General features: G+C 42.5%; 2 protein-coding genes across 7 annotated transcripts in view; both read left to right on the forward strand.

Moving 5' to 3' along the window:
• The window catches only part of RABGAP1L (RAB GTPase activating protein 1 like), a 261,963-nt gene that overhangs the window by 88,957 nt on the left and 151,263 nt on the right, over positions 1 to 21,743 (forward strand). The window lies entirely within an intron of this gene.
• Positions 11,278 to 18,780, forward strand: GPR52 (G protein-coupled receptor 52). The gene has a single exon (XM_054211214.1). The coding sequence runs from the start codon at positions 13,255 to 13,257 to the stop codon at positions 14,338 to 14,340; it is 1,086 nt and encodes a 361-aa protein (XP_054067189.1). The 5' UTR covers positions 11,278 to 13,254; the 3' UTR covers positions 14,341 to 18,780.

Raw genomic sequence — 21,743 nt, forward strand, 5'->3', positions numbered from 1 at the left:
AGGGAGTGAGTTAACTGTGTATCTCACCTCAAGGATTGATACTGAGGCTGGGGAAGCAAAACTTAAATTTGTCTGTGTTATGCTTGCTGCACTCCCGTGTGTGGCATTTGAATTCCCAGTGCACATCTCTTGATTTTTGTGCTGCGATAAGGAGTTAATCGGATTCTCTAGCACAAGTGAAGGAGGAGCCTGACTCTGGTGTGTGTTCTTGGCTGTGCCTCTCCTGCGGCTGAGAGCTCGCCTGGGCTGGGCTGAGACTCCCCTTGGGGCAGAACCGAGTCAGCAGTAACACTAACAGCAACCTTGATTAACTGCAGTGAAGATGAAACATGAGGCACGTGCTGTGTTACAGTGTTAGCTTGCACAGGGATGCTAGCACGTGCTACGTACCTGCTTCCAGTGCAGATATTTCCAGTATGAGTTCCTGTTCCTAGTTGTAATTCTCTGAAGTATCTGCTAAATGCTTTGCTTAGTATTAATTAAGGCTTATCTGAATTTGGACTCTGGAACATTTCACTGTGCACGGTTCTGTTAATTTTTTAATAACAGTAGCAATTTTGACAACCTGACAAGTGTTGGATGGGAGACTGTGAGTTCTCTAACGTTGTTGTGGAAGTGCTCGTGTAGCTGGAGCCTTGTAGTGATGATCGCGCGTGTATCAGACATCTAAATATGTTATGATCTTGTAATTAGAGTTGTCTATAATTCCATACATATAAAGGGGCAGAACTCTGCAGCTTCAGACAGATGAATTTTGGTACTCCCTAACTTTTCAGTACTTAATTTAAGTCATTAAGTAACTTTTAGTTGTATAGTGCCTTTCTATCATTGTGATAGCATAAATTCTGTCCCATTGCTGTTTATTTTAAGAAGCTGATATGTTTTATGGATGTAGGTAAGGTTGCCAGGACATTAATTAAGTGGCATAAGGTGTGTGTTTCTTCCTACTGACCGTGAGAACTTGGAATGACTAATTTTCTGTTCACCTTGATTGCCTTCTTTGTACTCTGCAGAGTTCTCTGAAACTTGGACTAATTGTCATCTCCAAAGCAGAATCCAAAAAAACCCAACCACTGCGTGTCTCTGAAGCTCTTTCTGAAAATTGAGTCATAGACGTTATATTTTAAGCCAGCAGAATGTTTGATTATTCTACTTTTGACTGCCTTTAAAATTCTAGTTGCCATAACAACTTTATTTCTTTATTTTTAGCACATCAGTTGCCATAACAATAAAATATAGGTTTTTTAATGTAACCATTTTTCCCTCACTTTTTTTGCCTTGTTTTATAAAGAACCTTCTTTCAGGGGGAAAGGAAATGTAGCAAAGCTCTTCCCCTGGGAGCACTTTGATCAGAACATAAGCTGAAAATTTTAATTTTTTTTTTTTTTTAAATCTAGCCTTATTCCATTTCTATGGCATTTTTTTGACTACTGAGTATTTTCATAACTTGTGCAGAAAAATTAATGCAAGTCACTGTATAAAGCCTTCTAGAAAATTGCTGTTGGGATTTCATTTTTATGTGTTGTAGTTAATGTATTAGAAAGCCATAACTGTTAGAGTAATTTTCAGTATCTTTATTTCATTATACGGAATGGCTATTAATAAAATATAGGCAACTACTACTGATAACGGGAAGCACTTTTAATTATGCTATTGAAAGCTGTCCCTCTTTCTGCTTGGTTGTTTTCTTGTTTCTTACTGTAAGCTTGCTGTAAAGATTACCGGTTAAGTTTTGCAGCAAGTCACTCCATTTTTGTCACGTTGTTCTTTATCTCATCTCTCATTAAAAGTATGAGAACAAATGATGCTCAGTTTGTTCTGCAGCAGCCGTTACAGGCGTGCTGGGAAGGAGGGTGTTCAGAAAACATGCTGCGTGCCTTTTCCAGCCAGATTAGTTGGAGTGGCCATGTAGGAGCGATGGCTACTCGCACCCCGGGCAAACGCAGCAGGTAGGACCCTGTGCTTCCAGTTACCCTGGTGTGGCTCTGCCCAGGCACGTTGCCAATTAGTTAGAGGCCAGTATTGTGTTCAGTGTGGTGATATTCCAAGTTTTGGGAAGTTATATGTGATATATCTTAAAAGTATACGAATAAAGAGGTTAACATTGAGCTTCAAACCATAATTGTGAGCAGAGGTGAAAGGTTTACGTGTGAATTTAATATCGATGAAAGGAGTCGGACTTAAACTTAACCTATGGACTTGACTTCTGTATTCCCGGATAGTGTCCTTTCCAAAAGGACTTGTAGATTCTCTCAAAAATGCTGTCTTTATATTTAACCTATTTTTAGTAGTGATACAGTATATGTTTAATTTCATTTTTTTCCTTAGACATGGCAAGTAATGTCAGGCTTGGTATTTCTTTTTAAATAAAAAAATTCAATTTCTCAGCTTTCATAACATTTTACATGTGCCAATTTCTATCTATAAATATGAATGTCCTCATTATCTAATACAATCAAACTAATTAAAGGCAAAATTTGCTAGTAATTGGAAGTTGAATCTATTTAGATGTTATTAATCTTGAAACACAGTTATCAGATGTGAGATGATTTTATAAATTTGAACTAGCTAATTTTTAACTCCGGAAAAAATAAAAATCAGTAACTCTTGCTTTCAGCGGCATTTTCCAAACATGTATCATTGCTGGGTTCCACGCCTGTGAGTTAGCCGGGAGTCTGCTCTGACTGCTGCTCTTTGCTTGTTTTCCCTCGAGACCCCTCTTGGCAGGAAGCAGTTCCCTGTCCTTTCTTGTCTGTCGTTCCTGATGCACGTGTGTGCTGAGCCCGACCCCACACTGCAGAAGAATATAGGTGATGCCTCTGCAGCAGTTCCAGCTGGGAGGGAGATTTGGTTAAATGAAGCTGAGCTTAAAATTCATAAAAAGAAATTGTGCCACGCTTCAGTTTATAAATAGTTTTTGTGCTATATCCTCTCCATCTTCCTCTTTTCCATTTCTTCGCAAAAGTGGTAGAATAGTAATACTGAGTAACACTTTGTGTAAAGATAGTCTTCTAAAATTCACAATTTACTTTGATTGTTTTCAGCTTTACTGTTCTCAAGAAATAGTGGAATTGGCTTTGCTAGTGCCCATGTGGGGTCAGTCCCACGTGCTGCTCAGTCGATCTCGCACTAAAGCACCCAGTGACTCCTGAGTTCCTAACTCATTTTTTCCTACCCCAGCATTTGAAGCTATGACACTTTCTCCTAAACGATCCCGGTTGTTCAGTGTTTTTCTGAGCCGCCTCTTGTCTCTTCGAGGAAGCACTATTTTAAAAAATCTATTAAAGGAAAAGTTTTGGGTGGAATGTGCCAATTATGTACGCAAATCAAAACGTAAATTGTGCCTGTGACTAAGCACGTGCTTCCAGCCAGCCCATCCAGGTTAGACCCCGGGCTCTGGGGAATGTGCTGCGACCGTTGAACCTGCGCTGCATCCAGGGAAAGTGGATTCGAGTTCGTTTCTGACATGGGGCTGTGAATTTGTCACATAACGCTAGCTGCCGGTCCACAATTTTTGGAAAAGACAATTGGAGTGAAGTGGGTAATTCTGGAGGGTTTTAAGCCGTCTTTGAGAAGAAGGTAAATTACGCAGACAAGCGTTCTCTGTGTTGTAGTTTCAGCACAGATTAAAAGTAAGCTGCCAAGTGTTCCAATGGGGAGGTTTCTGTCACACGGGTTTGCTGTTGTGGCATTCAGAAGGACGGACTGAGATGGAGGAGTGTCCATCACACGGTAGTTCATGGATGCCTGGCCTTGGCTTTGAGTTCTGAGGGTGAAACAGAAGTGATGCTCTTGGGAGAGTTTAAAGAAATAATACTGGGGGCAACTGGTTTTGTTCATTTGTTTTTAAAAGGCAATGAAAAAGGAAAGTCATGTTTGCCTGTACTACAATTTTATTCTTTGCTGCAACCAAACTTGTGATTTTGAAAGACTGACAGATGTATACGGGTCTGGATTCTTGTGTTTGTATCTTAGTAGTTGCTTTCTCACAGGCCTTAGAACTTGGCTTCTATATTCAAACATTCATCATTTGAATATTATTCATCATTAAATCAAAATTTGTTGCCTTGTAAACGGTCATGCTGTAGTTTAGAAGAACTCTTTGGCTTGCGGTATGTGAAAAAAATCAAAGTAGGTGATCATAGTCTTCGGGATTTTTTTTTTTGGTAGCCTTAAAATCTGTTGTTCTGGCTGTGCTGAAATGGAGTTACTGCCAATACTGAGCTCATGCTTCTGCCAGGCCAGCGGGGATCCTTTTGAACCTATACTTTCTTGGTGCCCACTAGTGATATGCTTTTAGAATACCAGTAGCTATGGAATGTAATTCCTGGCTTGATGTCGACAAAACTATTATAAAAACACAACTATGTCAAAACATGCCTCTAAGAAGTTTAAATGTACACTGTATTAAAAGGATCTTTTAAGTATTATTTTAAAATATGAGCAATTGTTCCCACAGGAAAAGAAAGGGTAATACTACCTGCACTCTTCAGGCTATTCTCTACATTTCAGTATTTCTTCATTTACAGTTCTCTTAATTGCTATCTTTTGTCCTGTGATTTAACAGGTGAAAACTTGAATTGTCTCCTGACAGCAGCGTAATTAATAGCTAGTTCATTTCCGTTCACTTGAGCGTAATCCCCTGCACAGAGGCTGTGGTTCGTGTTAGGACAGCTGCGTGGATAGGGCACTCGGAATGCAGAGGGACGATTTGGAATGAAATGCATGTTCTTTTGTCTGTCGGAATGCTGTCACAAACCGCTAATGAAACGTTAGTCACGCGATCAAAAGCAGGAGCTAAAGGAAAAGCAATGCAAATAACAGGGCCCTCCATCGGGATGCTGGGAGAGGTGGTAGGTAGTAAGCCTGGGTTTTTTGCTAGTATACTATAAATATCTATCATCTATCTTTATTTTTTTTTTTAACTACTGCTAGTTTAAAGGCAGGTGGATCATTTTTAGTGTCAGGCACATGAAACTGTCTGAGGGCAGATGACTTAATTTTTTTGCTTTTCATACCATCCTCAGAAATTTTGTTGTTTTTCCATTGTCCATTTTAATTCATTTTGGGGCGTTTCTTACCGTATGTGGTCAGATAGTAAATAGCATCCTTATGCAGCTTAAGTAGTGTGTTTATGTGCTGTTTGTTTAAAGCAAATGCTATGTTTAATTCCTGAAAAATGCAAATTATCACCATTCATTAAACTTCTCGGCATTTCCCCAAAGTAAATTCAGTTCTTGATAGATAGTTTATTGCAGAGTGTTTTATTTCTGTTGATTCGATGCGCAGAAGTTTGGTGGTATTTGTTGCTCCGAATTGAGCTTGTGTAGTGAATTCCATTTATTGTAGGAGCATCAATGTAATCTTGAGGGAAGCTCCTCCTGAAGAAAAATGTTCCTTAAAGTAAAATTCACAAAAGTAACCATCTAATCCATGAGATCACAGTAGTAATGTTTAAAGGGAGATTGTGGCAACTTACGCCAAAAGTTGTTTAATATTTACTAAATACATGAATAATGTTGGTAGCTAATTTAAAAGTTTAAAAATTTAGAAGTGTTTGATGTAGTTGTTAAATAAGAGCATGAAAGGACTGCACAATAAGCCTGCAAATGTGAATGCTCATCTTTCTCTACTGATCCACCACAACACAGAAAACTGTGTTTTTGCCAATTTCTTGTTCTGTACAACAGCATCCTAATTACCTAACGCTTCTATGATACTGGCTAATATTTTCTTCATTGGAAACAGTATTGGAAAAGGGCTGGGGCTGTGAGTCCCACAGAGGCTGAAGCAGAGCCTGCTGGAGAAAGAGTAAAGGGAAAAAATATCTCTAATGTTATAATCATTAGCTCCTTACCTGAACTCCCCCCGCCCTCCGTTCCGAATTACACCAGCCCCGTCCTTCTGTACCTTATAGAACCTGCTCTGTTGCTGCCATCAAATTCAGTTTTGCCTCTGACACGGAAAAGGCGTACGTGGGCTTTGGGGATAACTTCCTCCTGTGACCGTGAAGTAAGGGCTCCACAAGAGCATCTGCATTTCAAAAGTGTAGCTGTGCAACTTGTATCGCTTCATCTTCCGTGCAGTTGCTGGAGTGTGAGGGCAAAATGAGTTACGGCATTCTTTATAGCCACGGGCTGGGAGGGAGGAGGATGGGAAACTCGTCTGTGATAGCAAACCTGATAAATGAGACTCTCCGGCAGAGAGGTATTCCGTGGGTTTACGCTTTCTACAGGATACTGTAGTTTCCTTGAGAACGAACACTTCTGGGTTTTAACCACTGGCCCATGTGTGTGTGGTCTCGGTGAGGATGAAAACAAACTGAAGCAGGAAGAATTCCAAGCAGGTACTGGCAGTCACGGCGAGAGTGGTCAGAGGCTGGGACGGGGTGCAGGCGGGGTGTGCGGCTCCATCCCTGGCCATGGCACAGCTGGGGGTGGCACCAACCGCAGCGTGGCTTAAATGTGATGTTGGACCTGACTTTGGAGGTGGCCCTGCTTTGAGCAGGGCATTGCACCAGATGATATCTGGAGGTGCCTTCCAACATAAAGTGTTTAAGAAGTCTAGGATTATTTTGAGAAAAAAATAATAGTTATACGTATACCTCTTATATCTCATATTATATACCTGTACTCATATTCTGTGTAAGCCAGAGCTCTTCGTGGCAATTTTTTAAATAGAGAGCCATAGTATGTGGATTTTGGGAAGAGACTTTATATTCTAAATAACAAATAAAACAGATTTCTGCCTTAAACACAGCACCAATATGAATTCGGAGAGCAACTTCAAACACTAGTCTGATATAAAAAAAACCCATCCATCTAACACACGCAAAAATTTCAAGACAACTACTAATTTTTTTTCCTCCTCTCCCTCTTTTAGCTGTACTACGAGCTGCAAGCTTTATAGAACAGAGTTTTTCTGGAGGCATTAAAAACAAAACCAGGTTGTCAATAGGATGTGGTGGACAAGTAAATGCCAGAGGTAGTTAAGATGAAAATAAAGCGAACTGAAGAAACGTTGTTGTTCTATAAGCTAAGGAGAAAGTGGATAAAAGAAAATAATACTTTAAAAAAAAAAAAAAAAAGAGTTGGGGAAAAGATATAAGGAGCCGGTATGTATATCTCAACATTGTCATTCAGGTCTGCAACTAAGTAAATAACTATTACTTTCCTCATCCCACACTCTCAGCTGCATCTCCCTGCTCTAATCAATGTCTTTCTAAAGGATGTTACAGAAATTACTGTTGTCCATTTAATCCAGCTGACCATCCAGTATTTTAAGATGGACAGTCCTGAAGGACTTCAAACTTAGGAGTGAGTGGTGCGACTGAGGCGCTGCTTTGTGCATTGCAGGAATTGCTTCAATCAGTCCCGTTGCCTTACCAAAAAATCTTTAGAAAACAAATATTCCTATTCCTTTCTGGATAGAAGAAACAAGTAATAGATTGTTTCCTTGCTTAGAGCTTCTAGATCTACCTCTGTGCGGACTTTTTGTGCCTGAGAGCTTTATCTCGCCTCCTTACAGGGCCACACGCATCCCCGCTGCTTTCACAGGCTTGTTTTTCATAGACTGAGCTTGAGCTCCTGCCGCATCTCCTCCGCTTTCAGCGGGATCACGTCGTGTGAGTCTTCCGGTTTGGGTGCTAACTTCTGTTGTTTCTAGCTGATGTAATTCATAAAGAAAGTGTGGAACTGCTCCTTCTATTCAGCTTGGAGGAGCGCTTAGTCCTTCTGCTGGACGTAACCAGCTACGGAAGTTATGCACCATGTCAGATACTGCCTTGGTGACAGCCATTAAATTCTTCCAACTTAACTCTTTCCTCTTTCTCACTTCCTTTTCTTTATATGCAAATTTAAAAAAAAATACCCTGAAGCACCTTTTATTTAAAACTGTGCTAGAGTCCCTAATGTGTCTCTAATTTACAGGCAGAAAACCTTTTCCACCCAGCTTTTTAATGTGCTGCTTCTGATGTGACATTCCAGTATTGCCACATCTTGTAAAATTCTGTCTGTAATTGCGTAGTTTTGTCAGGACTGGCTGATTTCTGCTTTAATTTTCACCTGCCTCCAAATGGGTGTGCAATAGAGTATGCGTTAGTGCTGTGGGTCCATTGCAGTTGGCAGTGCTGCTGAGGGGATGCTGGCGGGAGCGGGGCTACAGCAGCAGCGGAGGTGAGAAAGCCACCGCCACTTGCGGCATGACTTCTCTTCTTTGGTAGTGAAGGAAGCGTGCTCATAATTCAACAAAGAAATCAAACTTCCTTACTTTTGAATCGCTTTGTCCCTTGAATTCATGGAAGGGCAGCATTTTACCTGCGTTGAAAACCAACCAGCAGAGGTTGTAATTGATTTTTCCGTTACCTCTTTTTTACCTGCTTAGCAGTGTCCGCATTTCTTGTAGGAGAGCTGGAGCGTTGGGCTGGCAGGAGTGCTCGTCACCGGGGTTGGGCACGGCATTTTTGTGCATCAGCGGGATCTGCCCTGGGAGCAAGGTGACCCATGGCAGCCGTGGCGCTCAGAAGCTTCAGCAGTTACTGATACTCAGATGCTGTATGGAGCAGGATGCACTGAGCGTGCCACTCCTGCCGTCCGCTTAGCTGTAGGCTTTGCCTTTGCTTGTCTAATGTGCCCTCGTATCTTTGGGAGGTTCTGAGGTACATTTTAAGATGTTGTGGCCCTTTGTGTCTCCGGTGCCCAGCAGGAGCTGGCCCCGGGAGGGGAGGGAGCCATCCTGGCTGCAGCCATGCCTGCGCACACCGGTTTGCTCTCCTCCTCCTCCCACAGAGGAGGAGTTGGGAAGGGGAGGAATAAAAATTGCTTCCTATTGTTCCGCCCCTGATATGGATAGCTGTGGCTTAAAGCTGTACTCAGGGACTCATCTGTTCTCGCAGCCATTTACAGCTCTGAGGTATCACAGTGGTTTTAATATTTTCTTAAAGCCTTCGGTGGAGGAATTCGGAATTATCACAAGCCGTTATTGCACACCACTCTCACACGGCTGCATTTTATGCTGCTTCACAGTTCTACAGGCTTGTCATTCAGCCCCAGATATTTGCTCCAGGCAATACTGGAAATACAAGGTGTTAGCCCAGGAGCAGCTTATTAAAATTTTGCCTGTGGTTTGCCTTGGAACTAGAAGAATTGAAATCACTGTAGTTTCTAATGACTTAGTTTGTTAAAGTCTCCAATACCATTGTTGACACATGTATTTTGCTGATCTGTAGCCCAGAATGCTGTTTCGTGGTTGGTGTTTTGGTATCCAAATTGGCTGTTTCTCTCTGTGTCTAAGGACGTATGGAGTGTCTATGTAAGATAACTTTGATGATTCTACTTCTGTTTCTGGTTTTATTTTTAGAAAGCATGAAGTAAACAAAAGTTTTGAGCCCTTAATCAGGGAATAACAGCATCCATTTGCATGAATAGAGAGATCAGATAATTGGGATAAAAAGTCTGTGCTTTGAAAAATAATGTGTTACTCACAAGTATTTGTATTAAAACCGATGTTTGTGATCATTGGCTGGAGCAATTAAAAATTGGTACAGTATTAAAACCAGAGTTTTAAAATAAATCTGCTTTAAGTATGAAAATAATTAACTTTTAGGGGACTGTAATTTTGTCTTTTAAGCAGGACAGAATTTGTGTCAAACCATGGCAAATATACCTTGTAAATGTTTAGCTTCATAAAACAAGAGATGCATATGAAGTTAGTAATCTCAGAGTAATGATTAATAAAGGATTTTAGTTAGGTGATGCTGGTGGTTTCTAAAATAACCTACACAGCTATAGTCAGTTGGGTGGACATGATTTAAATGTTGGATTAATGTGGGGGGAAGGGGACAGGTGGTATGTCCTGTGGAGCTCAGACACTGTTTCTTTGGCATTCAGAGTGGTTTGCAGGCGCTGCTCTGGAGCTGGGCAGTTGGAATGAGTAGGTCGCAACACTTTTAGAGCTTTAGACAGCTTTCGCTGCTCCGGATCTGTCTCCTGGCGGCAGATGGGGGCTGTGGGCTGCAGACCCCGCTCCTCACCCGACGGCACTGCTTCCCCGGGGCCGGGGCCGTGCTGCCCCCGCCAGCCTTGGGTTGGGTTGGGCTCCTCTTGGTTGGGTTGTGTCGGGTCTGGATCCGCTTGGTTGGGTTGGGTTGGGTTGTGTCGGGTCCGGATCCGCTTGGTTGGGTTGGGTTGGGTTGTGTCGGGTCCGGATCCGCTCGGTTGGGTTGGGTTGTGTCGGGTCCGGATCCGCTCGGTTGGGTCGGGTCGGGTTGTGTCAGGTCCGGATCTGCTCGGTTGGGTCGGGTCGGGTCGGGTTGGGTCGGGTCCGGATCCGCTCGGTTGGGTCGGGTCGGGTCAGGTTGGGTCGGGTCCGGATCCGCTCGGTTGGGTCGGGTCGGGTCGGGTTGTGTCGGGTCTGGATCTGCTCGGTTGGGTTGGGTCGGGTCGGGTTGTGTCGGGTCCGGATCCGCTCGGTTGGGTTGGGTCGGGTCGGGTTGTGTCGGGTCCGGATCTGCTCGGTTGGGTTGGGTCGGGTCGGGTTGTGTCGGGTCCGGATCCGCTCGGTTGGGTTGGGTCGGGTCGGGTTGTGTCGGGTCCGGATCCGCTCGGTTGGGTTGGGTCGGGTCGGGTCGGGTTGTGTCGGGTCCGGATCCGCTCGGTTGGGTTGGGTCGGGTCGGGTTGTGTCGGGTCCGGATCCGCTCGGTTGGGTTGGGTCGGGTCGGGTCGGGTTGTGTCGGGTCCGGATCCGCTCGGTTGGGTCGGGTCGGGTCCGGATCCGCTCGGTTGGGTCGGGTCGGGTCGGGTCGGGTTGTGTCGGGTCCGGATCCGCTCGGTTGGGTCGGGTCGGGTCGGGTCGGGTTGTGTCGGGTCCGGATCCGCTCGGTTGGGTCGGGTCGGGTCGGGTCGGGTTGTGTCGGGTCCGGATCCGCTCGGTTGGGTCGGGTCGGGTCGGGTCGGGTTGTGTCGGGTCCGGATCCGCTCGGTTGGGTCGGGTCGGGTCGGGTTGTGTCGGGTCCGGATCCGCTCGGTTGGGTCGGGTCGGGTCGGATCCGGATCCGCTCGGTTGGGTTGGGTTCCGGTGGGTCCGTCGGGGGGCGCCGCCGTCCCGTCCCGTCCGCCGTTACCTAGTGACAGCGGCGCGGCGCGGCCATTGGCTGTGCGGCGGGGGGGCCGGTCACCTTTCCAGCGCCCGGCTCCTCTGCATCGGCTGCGGGGGGGAGGAGGATGATGATGAGGAGGAGGAGGAGCAGCGGGCTCAGGTGCGAGAGACAGTGCGGAGGGGAGACAGAGGAGCCGCGGCAGCCCCGGCTCGCAGCCCCCGGCAGGCAGCTCGTCGCGGCGGCTGATAAGGATGCGCGTAGGTGAGAGATTGCTCTATTGCTTTAACGAGGAATTAGAGAAAGTGGTAATTTTGTACGGGCTCTGTTGCTTGTAGATGGAGGGAATGAATAGCCGGAAATATTCTGGGATATTATAAAATCAGAAGGACTTTCTGTACAGCGTGGCGATGCTTGACAGGAAATTAACTCCAAAAAGAATGCTTCTTCTCAAACTGCTGCAACAGAATTGAGAATTTTTCTTCTCTAGTATCTGAAATTCCTCCTGAAGACACAGCAAGGACTATCAAAAACATCAGAGAGATTCTGGTACTTTTAAAGAGACTTAAAGCAAATGCCAGCATGATATCTGAATGACCTTGGAGATCGTTTTATGTGGATTCATTAATTTTCACTGCCAGTCTTCTGGTCTCAGGAACTCTAGGACTAAAGATGGTTTTAACATTTTAGGGGCCTTTCAAAAAACATGATTGTATACGGTTAATTACCTGCCTAATGATTCCTGAACCAATCAAGCATTTACTTAAAACTGAACACAGAAGATGCTGTCTTTTAACGTTTCCTTTCTCCATAACGGTGAATAAAATGAGCACGGTAACGTCCTGCAATTAGAAGAGCATTTTTTTTTAAAGCAACTATTTTTTATGCTGATCGTCTGATAAATACAGAAACCCTAAAACTACGTAGAAGATGAAGCTGAATAACAGAATAATGGAGTAGTAAACAATGGCAGCTTTTCTAGTCAAATCAGCATTTCATTAGCTTCCCAGCAGAATGCAGATGGAAGTTTCTGCTCTCGTTGTGTGGGGGTTTGTGAAATGATTCAGGTGTTGCTACAGAGGTGAGCAATATCAAGGATATACCTATGAACTCCTGTGTACTGATCCACGGTAGCAGATATGGCAGAGTTTCCAAAGATGATTATTTTAAGTTACCATTGCTGAAATTAAATTCAAGAGGATTTATTTTGTCTGTGGGGACCTCGAATTATGCTTCTGGCATTAATAATTGTAATGGACATGTAACTGTTTGAAGGAATTGTGAATATTGACATAGCTCTCCAAATTCTATTCTTAAATTATTTTCATTTTTAAATGAACAGGCACGATCTTCCTCATTGTATGTGAGATGTATGTTTTCTTTCCTGGGAGTCAGAGGACAAATCTGCCTCGTCCCCCACCTGAGTCCCTCCAAATAAAATTCATTATTCATACCCAAACAGTGGTGAGTCTATTGGAATTAACCTTGACAAAAATGTTTTCCTTAATTTTCCGATGAATAGCATGGATAAGATGGAGTACCATCTCCTGAGTGGAGCCCGAAAAGACAGCAGTAGATGATGAACTTTTTCCTTTACTCTCCAGTCAGTCTGTGATTTAAATTGAGACATTAAAAAGATTATCTCCAGTAACCTCTGGTCGAGGAAACCTGAGCAGTACTGAGGTTCCTCCTTCCCTTCCTCAACCCGTTGTATTCCAAAGTAAATGACTTTCTCAGGGAAATAAGCAGTCACAGATTCCCCCCCTCCTTCCCTGCAAGATGAATGTGTGTCTCTCTTGTCAGTTTTCATTTCTGTATTTCACAGTACCGGTTTGTTTTAGAAGTGCCTTGTGTTTGCTAAAGATTGGTCAAGAGCACTGGAGGAGCTGATCAGTGGCCTTTCTCTTTCTGGCTTTTTTTTTTTCTCTTTTCTCTTTTCTTTCTTTTTTCTTTCTTTCTTTCCTTAAAGCTAAGGTGTGCCAGAGGTGATGCACTGATGCTGAGGAGGCATCAACAGCTATGGGACTGTAATCCTCTCAAATGTAAGCACTGGCAGTGTCTACAGAGAGAGACCGTGAGACGCTGAAGCAGAGTTTAGCTGCTGCTGAGCAGGTCATCTGCTCGCTCAGGCTCAGAGTGCAGTGTTCCCCAGTCACAAAGCATGAACCAGTCCCGATGGATTGAATGGAGGACTCTGAATATGAGCGGTAGTGTTATGAACAGATCTGAGCGTCTCTCCTGCCCTCTTGGATTTGGTCACTACAATGCAGTTGACATCTGTATCCTTGAGACGGTTGTTATTGTCTTGCTAACGTTTTTAATTATTGCGGGTAACTTGACAGTGATATTTGTTTTTCACTGTGCTCCACTTCTGCACCATTACACCACCAGCTATTTTATTCAGACCATGGCCTACGCTGACCTCTTTGTTGGAGTTAGCTGCTTGGTTCCTACTCTCTCGCTGCTCCACTACTCGACAGGTGTCCACGAGTCCTTGACTTGTCAAGTTTTCGGATATATCATCTCTGTGCTCAAAAGCGTGTCTATGGCATGTCTGGCTTGCATCAGCGTGGATCGCTATCTCGCTATAACCAAGCCTCTCTCCTATAATCAACTGGTCACACCTTGTCGCTTGAGAATCTGCATCATTTTGATCTGGATATACTCTTGTCTCATCTTCTTGCCTTCCTTTTTTGGTTGGGGAAAACCTGGTTACCATGGAGATATTTTTGAATGGTGTGCTACCTCCTGGCTAACTAATGCCTATTTTACTGGCTTTATCGTGTGCTTACTATACGCTCCTGCTGCCTTTGTCATATGTTTCACCTATTTCCACATCTTTAAAATTTGCCGGCAGCACACCAAAGAGATAAACGATCGGAGAGCTCGATTTCCTAGCCACGAAGTGGATGCTGCCGGGGAGACCGGGCACAGCCCCGACCGCCGCTATGCCATGGTTTTGTTTCGGATAACCAGTGTGTTCTACGTGCTCTGGCTCCCTTATATCATATACTTTCTGCTGGAGAGCTCTAGGGTGTTGGAAAACCCGGCGCTTTCCTTCTTAACAACATGGCTTGCTATAAGCAATAGTTTCTGCAACTGTGTGATATATAGCCTCTCCAACAGCGTTTTCAGGCTGGGACTGCGGAGACTGTCAGAGACAATATGTTCATCCTGTATGTGTCTAAAGGACAGGGATGTGCGGGACCCTAAACCAAGAAAACGGGCTAATTCCTGCTCCATTTAAAGAAAACTGGCGCATGCAATCCAATGTGGAGTTTTGGTGATGTTTGCTGTATCTGGAAACTTGCCAGGAGAGAAATGTTTACTTGACTAGCTTGCTGTGATTAGTTAGAGTGAGTTCAAAAGTGATTGTGGAAAAGGCTGCTGTAAGAGGGGTCACTGGACTTGAATATAGCTCTTGTGAAATTGTGAGGAGAGCAATTTGACACAGACAAAGAAGAAAGTCAGAACTAAAAAAATCTTCCAAAGGGCATGAAATAACTACCACGTCAGAGGAGGTTCCTCATAAAATACCTTAGTTAGTTGCTACCTGACATTCCCCCCCTTGTAGAAAAGTTGTCTTTACTATCTTTGTGTCAGAATATACTGTAGCCTTCTGAATTTAAATATATTTAAGAGGAAGCAATCAACAACACAGTAAGTGGCTATCCGTAAATTATATACCTGAGGACTATAGTAGGTATTGCAGATTAATAATCAGCTCTATCTCTGCTCACATCGTGTACAATTGCCAGTTGTACAAACGATAAAACCTACACTGGGCATGACGCTTTTGGATCAAACGGCACATTTTGGTACAACTGTCGGAGAAGCTCTCCCTCTCATTTCCCTTTTTTTTTTTTTTTCTTTTCTTCCCCCCCCATACTGTGCATCCCTAGATTCCATTGTGTCCAAGTGTTTAGTTTGAGGGCACCGACAAGGTAAAGTGAGTTTCAAACCATTCTTCCTGCAGAAAAGAGGAGCCCTTGCTGGCAGCTGCTGATGTGCAGTGACTACTTCAGTCTCTCATTCTCTCGATCCTGCTAAATTAGCACACGGTATCGATGTAGTGTCCTTTAGGGTGTACTAAAGCTTTTCCTTTACTGGCTACACAGATAATCCTAACGCAAATATGATAATCGCGCACAGCAGTGTGCATCACAGCTTAGAAAATTAAAACTAACTAACCCTTTTCTTTGGGAAGTCTAAATAGCTTATTGTTGTAGCTGTCAATCCGTTCTGTGAACCTGGCTTGCACATACTGTACTTTTTTTAGAGAAAATGTAAATTGTGGTCTGTGCCTAATGTTTTCATAGCACATGGAATAGGTCAGTGCTACAGGATTAAAAAAAATTACACTTGCTTTAAGAGAAATACTTCTGTGCAGTCGTTGACTAGCTGTTTGTTAGGCAAGTGTTCTTGGAGGGGGTGAACAAGACAGTTTAGTATTAAATACAGGCAAAGAGCTTCAGTATTTCCTTTTGTACTGAACTGATTTTCAGGTCCACTGATGAAATCTTTTTTTATTTTGCAAGGGCGCACGTTAGGTTTGTGTAATAAATTGCCAGGGGTTCAGATGCATGCCAATCAATACAATATTTAAATTATTATTTTGAACCAAATGTAATTTTCTTAGATGGTTATTGGCTTTTAAAAAAGGCCCAATTATTGATTATTGGTGCCTTTTAACACTGCACTATTATTCCTTCTTTCACCAAAATGCATATGTAAAGATCGTGCCTATTCCTTTTTGTAATGGAAGCTGACCACGCTTGCACACTTGTGGTTTGACTCTAGATCTCACTTAATTATGTGTTCTTTGTTCTTTTGAGGTGGTTCTGAACCCCTGTACGTTTTTTAAACCTGTAAGAAAGTTGAAACAATGGAATAAAGTAGTATTATGTATATCAAAACCAGCCTTGGCTTTAGTTCCCTGATGTTATGTTCCGTTCTCTGTGAAAGTTTTTTTTCGGGTTAGGACTCAAGAGTGAACGATTTAAAATCCAAACCTCCAAAGCTGCTTCTTTGCTGTCTTAAACGTTTACATATTGGTTTCTAGTACTGCACAATCTTTAAAACAGATTGAAATATGACTTGAAACATTCCTCTAGCTAAGCTGCGCCGTTGCTGGCAATTAGCCCTGGTAGATATTCCAGAAAAATGAGTAGTATTCTTTGCACGAGTCTCATAACGCTCCATGTCCACTGGCACGTGTCTGCTGCCTTCTTTTGAAAAGTTGCTGTTTATTTGGGAAGGCTCCTTTTGGCTGACTGCTGCTCTGTGAGGTTGTGTAACCCCATCTCTCCTTGCAAACACGCTTGGATTCATTTCCTTTTGTCATTATTTTGTCATTGTTTCCTGTTTAGTAGGTCCTCGGTGTGCTAGACTTAGACAGGGAACAATGGAATACCTCATTTCTCACACCTCATGGGTCTGGTTTCATACCAATAAAGTGGTTTTCTGTCCGTGCCGCAGAGCTGGCCACTTACTGCTTCTGGGTTTTGTTGGCATTCCTGGTAATAAGTTTCTATGGGACCTCCTGAAATTCAAGAAAAGTTCTAGAAAACGCTTGTAGTTGAACTAACCTTTTATTAAAATCAAGCAGACGCGGCCTGGAGGCAGTAGATGCATTGTTAGCGTGGTATTCTAACTACCAATACATAGAAATACACAAGCTAACCCCTTTGTATGGGTAGTGCCTTAGCTGATCCCTGCTTGTGCAACCTCAGCCAAGGCAGCTGATGGAGGGCAACTGAAAGCTTTACTGCCAGCCGATGGTAGGTGAGAAAGGCAGCACTCCACCGCTTGCCACACAGGCTCTCCTCACCAGCCCGCCGGCATCCTGCCCTGACTCCTCTCTGCCATCCTGCTGCGCATCTGGGCTTGTCAGACGGGACCGAACACTTTCTTCTTCTTGGGCTGCCCTTGGAGGGAGAGAACACAGTAGAGATCCAGTAGCCTGCAAACAAATCCTAGGTTCCTAAGTTCTTTCCCCTTTTTGTTTCTTAAGCATTGGCTTAACATTGCCGTAGCAAGAACACTAATTTGCTTACCTGGATCCCAAATTCCAGTTGTTGTAAAGTCTCACACTTTAGCATGTTCTCTCTAAACCTGAGCCTCCTGGTCGCCTGGCATCTCTCGAATTAAACACCCTCAGCAGAGTTAAATACTGCGTTTCTTATTGCCGTTTCCACAATGACAGGATTTGACGTGGTGGTCAGTCACATGAGTTTTTAAATTTAGTAGGTGTGTTTCATTTTTTGAAAGTGTATTCTGAACTCATGATTTGAAATTGAGGGCGGTTTGTTGTTGTTTTACTAATGCTGTCTGAGGATTCCAGCTGGTGCTAAATTCTCTTCCAAAATTATAAGGCTGGACGTTTTGATGAACAAAAAAAGTCCAATAGGAATTCCAGTCACCCAATCTGTCACTTTTGATTTTCCTTCTGTCGTTATATAAAATTTCATGTTCTTGTATGAAAATCTGATTAAAGAATGAGACTTCTAAAGCTGGCATCTGGAGTACATATCCCACTTTATGTGCCTAAGGAGCTCCATGATTTATGAAATGCCCAGTAACTAGATGTCCGGACGCTGACCAAAGAAACCAACGTGATAAAATCAGTGTTGATAATGCAGGTAATAATGAAGCCTCTCCGTATACAGGTACATTGCGGGAGTTGCTGAAACTTTAGCTTCCTTTAAAAAACAAACAAACAAACAAAAAGTAGTAGTCGTGAGAAAAGAACATATGTAAAATATTAAATAAAAAGGTTTAAATTAAGAGATATGTCTAAAAGGTAAGCAAAACAAATATATATATCTATATGAAGCTCTTTGTGCAGGTAGATTATGTTGTGCTGTGACCTTTCTCTTGAATACTTGGCCTTGCAGTGTAACAGGGCAATGTCAAGGTCGATGGCCTTACTGTTTTTGGAGCCTCATGTCTTCAGCCTAAGGAAAAGTAGAAAAAACCCAACCCTGCATAATGGCAGCAAAAGGGCTACCAGAAAAGTAATATTTTCTTCACGAAATTTTATGTGTTTCCTTATTTTCTGGAATGGCTAAGCGAATTTCTCTTTAAAATACTATTCTTGAAGAGGAAAGAAAAATGTAGTAATGAAAAGCACAATGCTGTCTTTTAAAAGTTTACTTATTGTTTTACAGTAAGATTATTTTTTTTCCCCGCATTTCGGCTTAAGAGTCCATTTTGTAATTGTACTTGGTAAAGCATGAGGTATCACAATAGGTTTTTGGTTTTTTTTTTGTGCAGAAACTTTGTGCTTCCTCTGCTGAAAAGTTTGGAGTGTTTTGCTTTATTGAGCCACCTTGCATAGATACAGTTTACGGAGACCTTTTAAAAATATATAATATTTTTAATTCATCAATGTCCGACAACTGAATATCCGTAATCACACTTTTTACACTCAGCAAAACTAGTCACATGTCTTTTTTTGGTAAAATAAGTTGCTGGTCAATATTAGGTATCGGCTGTTGAGGAAAGTGTCAATTCGCTGTTTCATTAGCTAATTCATCTTCTGTATGACAAATGAAGTTTAACTATAAACAAAAGATAGTTGTTGCAACAGGACAGCGAGTTGATGGGAAATGCATCCGATTTAATACTATCTCACAGCTGGTCCTCAACCTGAAAAACTATTTTATCTTTACGTATGGCAGTTGTAGCCGAGCAAATTCGTATGTTGGGGTGGTTGGGGTTTTTTGGGGTTTTTTTTTTGGGGGGGTTTTTTTGTTTTTTTTTCCCCGAGACTGTGTATCTGTGAATGCAAGGCAGTGCTGTTGGGGGGAATACCCCTGTGACAGATCTGGAGGCCAGAGGCTGCGTTCCCGGCAGCGCTGGTCCTGGCGCTGGCTTTGCTGAGGAGCAGCGCCAGAGGTCCAGGAGGCCGGTGTCTGGGGGAAGAATGTCAGTGAGAGTGGCAGTGGCCTCCCCAGCACCAGCTAACTGCAGATCTTGCCGTTCTACTGTTGCTGTCACCAAAAGGACAAGTTTAAGCCTTTTTCTTCTTCCCCGCCCCCGTTACCTGTGTCTCTCTTGAGGCTGTTCTGTGGGTGGAGAGGTGCATCATTCTACTAAAGGAGTGGATCACATTTATTTTGTTGGGGGTTTTTTTTTGGTTAAAATATTTAATGTATGTCATTTAAATGGCAAAACCAAACATTACTTTGTTAGCTAGATGCTGATTAATTTTTAGGCCTTTCCATAAATGGAAGCGTCACTGAGGTGGTGTTTTCCTGTCACTTGTAGTGTTGCCTGGAACATTGCTTAAGGATAGTCTTTTCCAAAGATTGCATGATTTTGCTAAACCAAATATGAAGTTCAAGTAACATCTGATATTTTTTTCCCCCCAATTTAACACAGACATGTTTAATTTTTTTTTTTAAAGTCTGTACTGAATTTATATATAGATCTCTGCAGTCATTAAGCATTTTTAATTGTTAAGAAAAGTCTATGCCATTTCTGTAGATTTGTGGGGTGAAAGCAATTTAGAAGGATATTTAAGAGTAGCTTCCCACTCACAGATTTTTCTAGTCATTCTTAAATGAAATGACTCCTTTCTTGGTCTGCTATTAGGAAAATCCTCTGAGCTTCATGAGCTTTAAGTGCTAGAAGAACAGTGTGTGCATGGAGAAGCAGCTGTTCATGGCTCTGTGCCCCGGCACAGCCTCAAGAAAATATGAAAAACCGCTCACTTTTACATCCAGAATGTCTGTGGACTTTTCCTTTGTTCAAGTCCTATGAAAGGTAGGATGAATATAAGGAAACCTGAGCGGTTTCAGTGGCACTGACAGGAGGCTGGGAAAAGCAATTTCGTGCAGTAAAAATGTCTGGAGATCTTCGGGATTTAACAGAGTCTTGGGCCGACTGCTGCCAAACCGAGCCCTCCTGAGAAGAACGTTGCAGCAGCGCTGAGGGCGTCTCCTTCTAATCACCCTACGACTCTGAACCGAGAAAAGGTGATTCAGATCAAAATGAAACTTCTGTAAGTGCAGTGATTTCCAGGGAAAAGAATTTCACTTTTCATATGTGGTGTTCATCCCTGCCTCAAAGCTGGCAATCTAAATTTTACAACTGGCAGTATTAGAAAAAAGTGACAAAACACAAAGGTTTTGAGCAGGGGAAGCTCAGAGATGTCAGCGGTAATCATGCGAGGACATTTCTGTGTCTTGACAGCATTGCTTTTTGTTTCTTTGTTTTCTTTAAATGAAATTTGATAACGCTTGTTGTCTTCCCCCCCTCCTTCTATAAGTGATCTGAATAAGCACAAATTCCCTTCATAATAGCAGAAGTCAATTTTATGAGATATTGCAGTGAAGAATAGGATAGTGGTTCAGGAAAGTGTAATAGAGTGTCCCTGGGAGAGAACAAAGTATCTTAGTTGTGGAACATGGACTACTTTGCATTTCATACACATCAGGCAGGAAAGTCTTCAAATACCTGTGGCGGGTGAGGGTTCCTAGTCCTTTTATGATATTTCCAATGTTATTTGTGCTTGTACATGTGTTATTTAAAAGATCTTCTTGTGTGGCATCTAAATTAAGAATTGTCAATGGACAAGAGATATTTTCCATGATTAGGCAAATTTGTTCTGACCCAGGACAGACACTTGCTGAACCCCCAGGTTTTTGGTGTTTTTTAAGTGATTATAGCATACAGGTTCTCATTCGCTGTTTTATTGTGGGGAAACAAATATCAGAACCATGTATTGAGCCCGAAGAGCTGACTCTCAGGTGGACTGCTCCTCATCCATGGTGTGGAATTACAACATCAGATGAGCCCAGGTGAGGTTACGGCAATAACGCCTTAAACTGCCTCGACAGGGACTTTGCAGAGCTTTGTTTATTAGGGGTTTTAGTGGTAAGGAATTTTCTTGTAATTAAAAAAAGAGAGCTCTATGTACTACAAGTAGTGAAGTGTTGTCAGGTCACAAACAAATTAGTCTGTTTTTCATCTTTGCCCTCAATAGGTGAACAGGATCTTCATAAGAGAATTTTATTATGATCAGGTAGATTTTGGACACTACAATTTTTATAATGAGTTTCCGTGCCACTGTGTGTACATAAGGGTTGTAAAGAGCTGTGTAACGGTAAGGTTTCAGTGGCAGCTTTTTCTTCATTTCAGGGGCTCTTGGGACCACTTTGTGGTTTGAGTTGCGTAAGTGCTAAGTGTGTACTAAAATTACCAACAGCAAACGCGGGCTATAAATGAAAGACCTTTCTCCAAAACTACTTTCTCTGTAGTATTGCCTACTTAATATTGTCCAGGCAATAGCTCATGCATGAATTTGACATGTAGAAAAGCAAGAAATCTAAAAAACAAAAGCATAATTATATGCTATCATAATTAAATTATTTTAAAGATTTTTTATTTTTTATCTCAGGACTTTCGGAGACCATATTTTCTGTGATCTCTTGCCTTGGGAACTTGCAACCAATTAATTATTTTCCTTTGCTGGCTGTGCTTTACTTGGTCTCTGGCTTTTGGGGTTTTTTTTAATTAAATTTTAAATTTGAATTTCAATTTTAAATTCAATTTTATTGTTACGTAGATGTGTTCTTCACTTGACTCATGTAAAAACCTTTATGAGAATACTAGAAAGATCATGTCCGTGAAGGGAACTATACC

This window comes from Rissa tridactyla, chromosome 8, assembly GCF_028500815.1.
Source record: "Rissa tridactyla isolate bRisTri1 chromosome 8, bRisTri1.patW.cur.20221130, whole genome shotgun sequence".
In the NCBI taxonomy this organism is placed as follows: Eukaryota; Metazoa; Chordata; class Aves; order Charadriiformes; family Laridae; genus Rissa; species Rissa tridactyla.